This window comes from Procambarus clarkii, chromosome 69 (genome assembly GCF_040958095.1).
Source record: "Procambarus clarkii isolate CNS0578487 chromosome 69, FALCON_Pclarkii_2.0, whole genome shotgun sequence".
In the NCBI taxonomy this organism is placed as follows: Eukaryota; Metazoa; Arthropoda; class Malacostraca; order Decapoda; family Cambaridae; genus Procambarus; species Procambarus clarkii.
Genome location: NC_091218.1, coordinates 22,432,421 through 22,443,022, shown reverse-complemented (window position 1 = coordinate 22,443,022; position 10,602 = coordinate 22,432,421). Strand labels below are relative to the sequence as shown.

The 10,602-nt window shown below is 45.4% G+C and overlaps 1 protein-coding gene across 1 annotated transcript; it reads left to right on the top strand.

The window, feature by feature from the left end:
* Window positions 1–7,094: 7,094 nt before the first annotated feature.
* On the top strand, window positions 7,095–9,991 carry LOC123752565 (splicing factor 3A subunit 2-like). The gene is made up of 2 exons (XM_069311433.1): window positions 7,095–7,272; window positions 9,471–9,991. Exons 1-2 carry the CDS (start codon window positions 7,095–7,097, stop codon window positions 9,989–9,991), a joined length of 699 nt encoding a protein of 232 aa, XP_069167534.1.
* The last annotated feature ends 611 nt before the right edge of the window (window positions 9,992–10,602 follow it).

Genomic DNA, 10,602 nt, shown 5'->3' with positions numbered 1-10,602 from the left:
GGCTATGTAGTAATTTTGGTTGCTTTTTCGCCTTGACTGCAATATCGTTCTCATAATTTCTTTCCGACACTCGTCTTATGTTAATGTAATCATTCCTAGCTCTGTTACATCTAATCCTGTTGTCCTCTGTCCTTTGCCTTCTGTACTTCCTCCACTCCCTCCTGCTTCTCACCTTTGCTTCCTGACACTGTCTATTAAACCATGGGTTATTATATTCCCTCCTGCTTTTTTCCTTTATTGTTGGAATAAATCTATCTTCAGCCTCCTTGCATTTCAATATGACTTGGTTCATCATACCTTGCACTGTTTTTCCTCTAAGTTCTTCCTCCCACTGCACTTCTCCCAGGTAGTCCCTTATCCTTCTGTAGTCCCCTTTTCTGTAATCAAGTCTCCTTTCCCGGACCTCTTGTCCTTTGGTCACAATTTTAAGCTCCATCATGTAGTCAAAGGCTAGGACACAATGGTCACTAGCTCCTAGTGGTATTTCATGTTCCAACTGCTCGATGTCTTCTACATTCTGAGTGATAATGAGATCTAATAGGCTGGGCGTATCCCCTCCTCTTTCCCTAGTATCTTCTTTCACATGCTGTGTTAGGAAATTCTTGTCAATAACGTCTACCAGCTTCGCTCCCCAGGTCTCCTCCCCGCCATGGGGATTCCTCGTTTCCCAATCTATCTCTCCGTGATTTAGGTCCCCCATGACCAGCAGCTTCGCTCTCATTCTATGCGCTAAAGTTGCTGCCCTCTGCAGTTCATCCATACATGTCTTGTTGCTGTCCTCGTACTCCTGCCTGGGCCTTCTACTGTTTAGTGGGGGATTGTAGAGTATCAAGATTACAATCTTCTTCCCATCCACTGTCAGAGTTCCATGTATGAAGCTTGTGCTTTCATTGGTACCCGGATTTTCCAGCTCATCAAACTTCCATTTCCGCTTTATTAGTAGTGCCACTCCTCCTCCCTGTCTCTGTGTCCTTTCTTTTCTTATCACCTGGTACCCCTCTGGAAAGATTGCATCCGAGATCATGCCATTTATTTTAGTTTCCACTATTGCCACTATGTCTGGGTCTGCCTCACTAACTCTTTCTTTTATCTCTTCTGCTTTATTGGCTACCCCATCAGCATTGGTGTACCAAACCTTGAGACTCTTCTTGGAAACTCGGGTGTCAGAGTTCCCCCTTTCACCAGGGGTCTGGGGGGAACTGGGGGGTGTCTGTGTGTGTGTGTGTGTGTGTGTGTGTGTGTGTGTGTGTTTGTGTGTGTGTGTGTGTGTGTGTGTGTGTGTGTGTGAGTGTGAGTGAGTGTGTGTGTGTGTGTGCGTGTGTGTGTGAGGCTGCTGGGGGGTTCTGGGGGTTGAAGGATCACCGCCATATCCTTCTTTTATATAGTGTGACTAATTAGATTATGCAGGGTGATGATTAGGGGTGTGTGGGCGGGTGGATCTCTCATGTGTCAGCCAGAGCACCCTCTCCCCCATGAGTGGGGGGGGGGGGGGGAGACCCCCCATGTGTTGGCGACAACACAGGCTATTATTTGACAATTTGTTTACAGCAACTAATAACATATTCAGGATAGTTTTTAGTACTTTCTCTCTCTCTCTCTTTCTCTCTCTCTCTCTCTCTCTCTCTCTCTCTCTCTCTCTCTCTCTCTCTCTCTCTCTCTCTCTCTCTGTCTCTCTCTCTCTCTCTCTCTCTCTCTCTCTCTCTCTCTCTCTCTCTCTCTCTCTCTCTCTCTCTCTCTCTCTCTCTCTCTCTCTCTCTCTCTCCAAATGCTCCGAAGTTTGTCCATCCAATAAAAAAAAATCACCGTTCTTTTTAATAGGATCCTAATTTCTCGAAATAAATTGTTTTCGTCTACTGAAAACGTCTTTGAAACATAGACTGTGAAACAGGTGTCTACAAGTTTCCCCCCTCTGGCTACCTTGAGGTGTTTCCGGGGCTTAGCGTCCCCGCGGCCCGGTCGTCGACCAGGGCTCCTGGTCGACGTACATTGATTGGCTGAGACCTATGTCTCCTTAGGTGTTAGTCAGGTGTGTGAAGCCTGCTGTCAAATTAAACAAGTACAGGTAATATAATGGTTTCCTCGAAGCGTCTAAGATCTTTGACCCTTGACCCTCAGGCTGGTCACAACGTCAAAGAACTGGATTCTGAGTTCATTGTTTATTCTTTTGCTTTGGGCTATTGGTTCCTATCTGTTTCTATAGAGTAGAAACCAATATCCCTGGGCTATTGGTTCCTATCTGTTTCTATAGAGTAGAAACCAATATCCCTGGGCTATTGGTTTCTATTCTAGTGTGTGTGTGTGTGTGTGTGTGTGTGTGTGTGTGTGTCTGTGTGTGTGTGAGAGAGAGAGAGAGCGGGGGGGGGGGGGGGGGGAGGGAGGGACATAATTAAGACACATTTAAGTTAGGTTAAGTTGCAAAATAAGTTTTGGCCCAAATTCAAAAGTTTGCCTGTTTTGTCTGTTGAGCTTTTAACTTAAGTTAAAGCTTTCGAAAAGCTGAAATATCAACTGAGATTTAACGAAAATATTAACGAACTATATAATTTTTAAATTAATAATTATTACCAGCATCGACTTTCTTCCCCTCCCATTTAAAATTCACATTTTGTTAACCACGAATCTCTCAGCACGTGTGGATATATGATATCAACAACCCCCGTGATATCTACCAAACAAGCCTACGATGTCAGCCGACGAGTCAAAAGCACGATAGCCGATCTCGCAACCCTGTTCTCTGGCATTAGCGAGTTGAATTATTCATAATGTTAATTTCGAATCGGCATTATTCTCTGAAGTGCAGCCCAACCAGGTGTGTGTGAGAGAGGCTGTAACAAATATTATTGTATTTATGGTTGAGGGCACAGGTATAGTGCCCCACCCCCCCAACCCAGTAAAAAAAGTGAATTATTGTATGCGTACATTGATTTCTATAATATTTAAGTCAGTGGTTGTAAGGAGCACGGCTGACCTCTCGCTGGGAACCTGTTCACAACGAGCTCAATAGCATCTAACCTCAAGTCGACAGATGAATAGCTAATATATTTTGAAGCGCTCTGAGAGTGCTATGGTCTTAATCCAAGCCGTATGCGCGCTATGGCCAAATTTGGACGTAATTTGAAATGAAATCGACTCACAAAAGTGACGTACTGTTCCGTTTTCTGTTTGAGTCATCCGGCTTACTCGGCAAGGTTAGAAGAGGATTCTTTCCATTAACGTTTTTCATACCATTTTGAAACTTTATGAGAATTTCCTGCCCAACTGACCTATCAGAGGACCCTTAACTTACTGTTGTTGAAAAAAAAATCCCAAATTTATATTATTATTTTTCATTTTCAAATTACGTCCATATTCGGCCAAACGGGCAAACGGCCAAAAGCGACGTTCTTTTTAAGAGGACAGGTTGCTTGATCAATGAAACTTTTTAAGGCGGTGTGAGTATCTAAAGTGTATATTAGACTCGGTGAGTCTTGCCTTTGTGAGTAATGACCGCCACGAGACTCATCTTGAGCAGACATGCAGAATAGACTTAATGGAGAACGTCAAAGACAATATCGAAAATGTCAAGCATCATTTTTTTTTAATTATGTGTACTTTTGATGTTATTGTGACGGCTTGGCACTGCTTTTTGAGACAGAGAAGCGTACGTGGGTGCTCACTTCGGTGTGGTCTAGTCTGGAAGATATGGCTCTGTGGGGTGCTCACTTCTCGGTCTTGACCTGCCTGTAGTGTTGTGTATTCACCTGGTTGTGCTTGCGGGGGTTGAGCTCTGGCTCTTTCGGCCCGCCACTCAACTGTCAATCAATTTTTTTTCTTCACACACACACACACACACACACACACACACATACACACACACACCCTCAGGAAGCAGTCGGTAGCAGCTGTCTAACTCCCAGGTACCTATTTACTGCTAGGTGAAGTCTCTCTCTCTCTCTCTCTCCCAGAGTCTCTCTCTCTCTCTCTCTCTCTCTCTCTCTCTCTCTCTCTCTCTCTCTCTCTCTCTCTCTCTCTCTCTCTCTCTCTCTCTCTCTCTCTCTCTCCCAGAGTCTCTCTCTCTCTCTCTCTCTATCTCTCTCTCTCTCTCTCTCTCTCTCTCTCTCTCTCTCTCTCTCTCTCTCTCTCTCTCTCTCTCTCTCTCTCTCTCTCTGTCTCTCTCTCTCTCTCTCTCTCTCTCTCTCTCTCTCTCTCTCTCTCTCTCTCTCTCTCTCTCTCTCTCTCTCTCTCTGTCTCTCTCTCTCTGTCTCTCTCTCTCTGTCTCTCTCTCTCTGTCTCTCTCTCTCTCTCTCTCTCTCTCTCTCTCTCTCTCTCTCTCTCTCTCTCTCTCTCTCTGTCTCTCTCTCTCTCTCTCTCTCTCTCTCTCTCTCTCTCTCTCTCTCTCTCTCTCTCTCTCTCTCTCTCTCTCTCTCTGTCTCTCTCTCTCTGTCTCTCTCTCTCTGTCTCTCTCTCTCTGTCTCTCTCTCTCTGTCTCTCTCTCTCTGTCTCTCTCTCTCTGTCTCTCTCTCTGTCTCTCTCTCTCTCTCTCTCTCTCTCTCTCTCTCTCTCTCTCTCTCTCTCTCTCTCTCTCTCTCTCTCTCTCTCTCTCTCTCTCTCTCTCACCACATCATCCATCTCATGCCTTTGAAAGCCTTGTCACGGGATGTCATCCCCCGCCTGACCGTCTTGAGGTAAAATCCTCTCCTGTTTGTCCCATTATGCGCTCCTTACGACGCCTTCAGTAGACGGGGACGGGTGACACGCCGCACATCGCGGTATTAAGGCGCACAAAAGCAGCCTCTGTTCGTCTCACACCTTCACTGCAAGATAACCTGACGGGAGATTGTATCACAGTGACTATCTTCTTGGCGGTGTCTTGGCTAAGCCTGTGACTGGTGGCGGTGCTTAAGTAACCCTTAAGTAATATATATATATAATATATATAACTGAAAACTCACACCCCAGAAGTGACTCGAACCCATACTGCCAGGAGCAACGCAACTGGTATCTACAGGACGCCTTAATCCGCTTGACCATCACGACAAGGTCACGAAGGTGCAAGGAATGCACCTTCCTGCACCTTCCTCTTCTCCTGTCTGTTAAGTTTACTGAAATATATTTTCTCTCTCTCTCTCTCTCTCTCTCTCTCTCTCTCTCTCTCTCTCTCTCTCTCTCTCTCTCTCTCTCTCTCTCTCTCTCTCTCTCTCTCTCTCTTCATCCATTCGTTTGATGGGGCCAAATCCTCTTAGTTCTATTTTCTTACCTTTTCCAGTGCTCATCTTTTCATAAGATCTTCATTCCTGATACTGATAACTACTGATAAATACTGATAACGCCACACGTGGTACTCAATATTATCCATTTCTGCTGATCAAACTCGTGGTGTATCACTGCAAGCTTGTCTGCTGCTATCTTTCTTTGTTTTCCTAACACGGGAGCCGGTCGGCCGAGCGGACAGCACGCTGGACTTGTGATCCTGTGGTCCCGGGGTCGATCCCGGGCGCCGGCGAAAAACAATGGGCAGAGTTTCTTTCACCCTATGCCCCCTGTTACCTAGAAGTAAAATAGGTACCTGGGTGTTAGTCAGCTGTCAAGGGCTGCTTCCTGGGGGGTGGAGGCCTGGTCAAGGACCGTGCCGCGGGGACACTAAAGGCCCCGAAATCATCTCAAGATAACCTCAAGATAATCTTCTCTGGTTGACGCTACTCTCCGTCTACTGTTGCGCAATTCCTTCTTTATCAACCATTCTATCTCCTTCCTGCACTCCACCTTTGTATTCACTCTGGGAATTTCCTTTGCTCACTCTTCTTGGTTATCTTGAGATGATTTCGGGGCTTTAATGTCCCCACGGCCCGGTCTTCGACCAGGCCTCCACCCCCAGGAAGCAGCCCGTGACAGCTGACTAACACCCAGGTACCTATTTTACTTCTAGGTAACAGGGGGCATAGGGTGAAAGAAACTCTGCCCATTGTTTCTCGCCGGCGCCCGGCATCGACCCCGGGACCACAGGATGACAAGTCCAGCGTGCTGTCCGCTCGGCCGACCGACTCTGGGAGCATTGCTTTTGTGGAATGCTAAATTGTACGACCAATTATAAAGTTATATGTATCATTTGCACGAATTAAATACACAAGTTCTAGACATCTTTATCATTTTTACTCACACCTCATTATGTGAGGTTTGTTTGATGGTAAAATTTACTCACCTAGTTGTGCTTGCGGGTTGAGCTCTGGCTCTTTGGTCCCGCCTCTCAACCATCAATGTGTATGTGTACGTGCGTGTGTACGTTTTCGTTTGCATGTTTTTTTTTTTGTGTGTGCATGCATGTTTGCGCGTGTGTGTGTGTGTGTGTGTGTGTGTGTGTGTGTGTGTGTGTGTGTGTGTGTGTGTGTGTGTGTGTGTGTGTGTGTGTGTGTGTCATTAATTATGAATAGGGATCTTTGGATCACCAGGTATCACAAATGACCTCCGTAGAGATCTGTAAATCCCTCTTTTTAAGCTCCCAGACTCATTTACAGCGTCGAAAAGTGTAAACATTGAACAGCTGATGATATACGATCCCACAAAGCCATAACGTAATTACCGCAAGTTTTCATTACAAATATAAAACATAATGTATCAGTGTTCGGTTTAACAAAGTCTGCATTTCACCAGAATTGTTTGTGGGTCTATTGAGACCGCGAAGGAGAGATGTAGAATAATTAATAGAGTTAAACGTCTCTTGCAAGACTTAAGTTCTGTCTCATTAAATATCATGACTGGAATTAAGTTCTACCCACGAGTGACGACTCCCTTGTGTTAGCAATATATCTGAGATGTTGCTTGTGCACGCACGCTAGCGCACGCACACACACACACTCGCATAAATATGCACACAGACATTATATATATAAAAAGGGTTCAAGTTATCGTGGGGGATAAGACAAGATATATTGTAAACCACGTCTGAGGGCGAACGACCCAAGCATACCTACACACACACACACACACACACACACACACACACTGAAACCCAATCTAGGCTGAGTTGAGAACAGACACAAGGTTAGAGCGACTATATCGACAAAAAGGGTGTGGTACCAACAGGTTTTAATCCGGTTATCGAAGTGTCAACACGACAAATGGCAGTTGATCACAGAGCAGCAGCTGATCACAGAGCAGCAGCTGATCACAGAGCAGCAGCTGATCACAGAGCAGCAGCTGATCACAGAGCAGCAGCTGATCACAGAGCAGCAGCTGATCACAGAGCAACAATTGATCACAGAGCATCAGCTGATCACAGAACAACACATGACCCCAGTGCCTGACGCTGGAAAAGTCGACTGGTAGTTCAGACAAGTATCATTGTAAGAGTCAGAAAAAGATTTGTAGACACAACAAGATCTTCCAAGATCCTGAATCTGTCTTCCTGGAAGACCTGAAGTGGGACTGATTCATCAATTCCAAAGATTTCTTTTATTAAGAATTCGTATTTATGTCTTGTGATTCTGACATTCATCTCACTGAATCGTTGTTGATTGGATTTTTATTTAATATGGCTGACAGCCACTGTTTAAACATCTTTCTTAAACAACGTCTTGTGCACTAGTGTTCTATCTACGGCTCTTGAAGTATTATGAGAGTCACAGACCAGCTCTCAGACAGGTGTCACCCCCACACTACCAATACTAAAGAGCTTCGTTGATGTGACGTAAGATAGGAGAGTATAGAAATAGCCTATAACCTCTACTCTATCTCTACTCTAGGAGAGTATAGAAATAGCCTATAACCTCTACTCTATCTCTACTCTAGGAGAGTATAGAAATAGCCTATAACCTCTACTCTATCTCTACTCTAGGAGAGTATAGAAATAGTCTATAACCTCTATTCTATCCCCTTGAGATGTATTTCATTATATCAGTAGACGTACTTAAACTTGACGTTCAATATCAAAGTCAACATAGATATATTGTCTTGAAACAGCTATAGGAACTAGATAAGACAAAAAATACATTATCCTATTCTGAAGGCTCAGTGTGACCCAATTGTAATTCTCAATCACAATTGTGATTGTAAACACAATCACAATTGTGTGATTGTAAATTGTTAAAATACTTTTGTGTATATATATATTTTGTTCTGTAGCACATTTTAACATTGCATTTTTTTTAATGGTTTTGTTGATTTTAAAGAAATTAGTTTGATCCATTTATGCAACAGGTTTAAAAAGAGATGAGTTATTTTGTTGATCAGGAATGAAATGTGTTGAATACACTAAGTGGGTTGATTCAACAGGTTGATTCATCACTAATAACAGGAGAGACAGTATAGAGGTGAGTAGAGTGGTGAGAGACATTCTGTGAGACAGGCATCTTGCGAGACAGACATCTTGTGAGACAGGCATCCTGTGAGACAGGCATCCTGTGAGACAGGCATCTTGTGAGACAGGCATCTTGTGAGACAGGCATCTTGTGAGACAGACATCCTGTGAGACAGGCATCCTGTGAGACAGACATCTTGTGAGACAGGCATCTTGTGAGACAGACATCTTGTGAGACAGGCATCTTGTGAGACAGGCATCCTGTGAGACAGGTATCCTGTGGGACGGGCATCCTGTGAGACAGGCATCCTGTGAGACAGGTATCCTGTGAGACAGGCATCCTGTGAGACAGGCATCCTGTGAGACAAGCATCCTGTGAGACAGGCATTCTGTGAGACAGGCATCCTGTGAGACAGACATCCTGTGAGACAGGCATCCTGTGAGACAGGCATCCTGTGAGACAGGCATTCTGTGAGACAGGCATCCTGTGAGACAGGCATCCTGTGAGACAAGCATCCTGTGAGACAAGCATCCTGTGAGACAGGCATCCTGTGAGACAGACATCCTGTGAGACAGGCATCCTGTGAGACAGGCATCCTGTGAGACAGGCATCCTGTGAGACAGGCATCCTGTGAGACAAGCATCCTGTGAGACAAGCATCCTGTGAGACAGACATCTTGTGAGACAGGCATCCTGTGAGACAGGCATCCTGTGAGACAGGCATCCTGTGAGACAGACATCCTGTGAGACAGACATCCTGTGAGACAGGCATCCTGTGAGACAGACATCCTGTGAGACAGGCATCCTGTGAGACAGACATCCTGTGAGACAGACATCTTGTGAGACAGGCATCCTGTGAGACAAGCATCCTGTGAGACAGACATCTTGTGAGACAGGCATCCTGTGAGACAGACATCCTGTGAGACAGGCATCCTGTGAGACAGACATCCTGTGAGACAAGCATCCTGTGAGACAGACATCTTGTGAGACAGGAATCCTGTGAGACAGGCATCCTGTGAGACAAGCATCCTGTGAGACAGACATCTTGTGAGACAGGCATCCTGTGAGACAGGCATCCTGTGAGACAGGCATCCTGTGAGACAGACATCTTGTGAGACAGGCATCCTGTGAGACAAGCATCCTGTGAGACAAGCATCCTGTGGAAATCCCATTATAGGTCCTGGAACTCCCATTATAGGTCCTGGAACTTCCATTATAGGTGCTGGAGCTCCCATTATAGGTGCTGGAGCTCCCATTATAGGTGCTGGAGCTCCCATTATAGGTGCTGGAGCTCCCATTATAGCTGCTGGAGCTCCCATTATAGGGCCTGGAGCTCTCATTATAGGGCCTGGAGCTCTCATTATAGGTCCTGTAGCTTCCATTATAGGTGCTGGAGCTCCCATTACAGGTGCTGGAGCTCCCATTATAGGTCCTGGAGCTCCCATTATAGTTCCTGGAGCTCGTATTATAGGTCCTGGAGCTCCCATTATAGTTCCTGGAGCTCCCATTATAGTTCCTGGAGCTCCTATTATAGGTCCTGGAGCTCCCATTATAGGTGCTGGAGCTCCCATTATAGGTCCTGGAGCTCCCATTATAGGTCCTGGAGCTCCCATTATAATTCCTGGAGCTCCCATTATAGATCCTGGAGCTCCCATTCTAGGTGCTGGAACTTCATCTGGAGCTCCAACGTCACTACAACATATATTGAACGCAAAGTGAACACAAAGGTATATCTTGAACGCAAAGTGTCTGAAATTGAAACTAAAGAGAGAGTTTAAGCTCTCATTTAGAGAGCTCAATTTCATTCGCTTGAGCCAAAGTGTGTGTGTAAGATTCTTACCAACATTTACATATTTATATTGAGGCTAAGAGAGGCATCTTGGGTAGGTGATAGCAACCACAGATATCAAGAACTTTTTCTTGTAGATATCAAGGGCTTTTTTATCTCTCTCTCCTTGTTCGCTTGCCCTTAAAAATGTCAAATTCTTGAAGGGATCATACAAGATCCATTAGCTCTAATGGATAACGACTTCTCTGCCCTATTTGCGAATGTCAAATTGGCTACGTCACTCCGTAAAGGGCACAAGAGGGTATTAAGGTGGATTGAGACAAGTGTGGCCATGGCTAGCGCAAGGTGTTCGGATCCTTCCCTTGTTAAGAGAATGGCGGTGATGGGTAATTTGGTCGTTGAAATGGGGGGTTATGGGGGGGGGGGGTTTGTTTGGGTTTAGAAATGGTGTCAATGCCACTCCCTGGCAGGCTGTCAACGTCACTCCCAGGCAGGCTGTCAATACCACTCCCAGGCAGGCTGTCAACACCACTCCCAGGCA

Bases quoted from the DNA above. Each gene is read 5' to 3' on its own strand.
- LOC123752565 (XM_069311433.1), top strand. From the start codon at position 7,095: ATGGCAGTTGATCACAGAGCAGCAGCTGATCACAGAGCAGCAGCTGAT. The intron at 7,273-9,470 runs GTGCCTGACGCT...CTCCCATTATAG, and splicing joins CAGAACAACACATGACCCCA to GTCCTGGAACTTCCATTATA.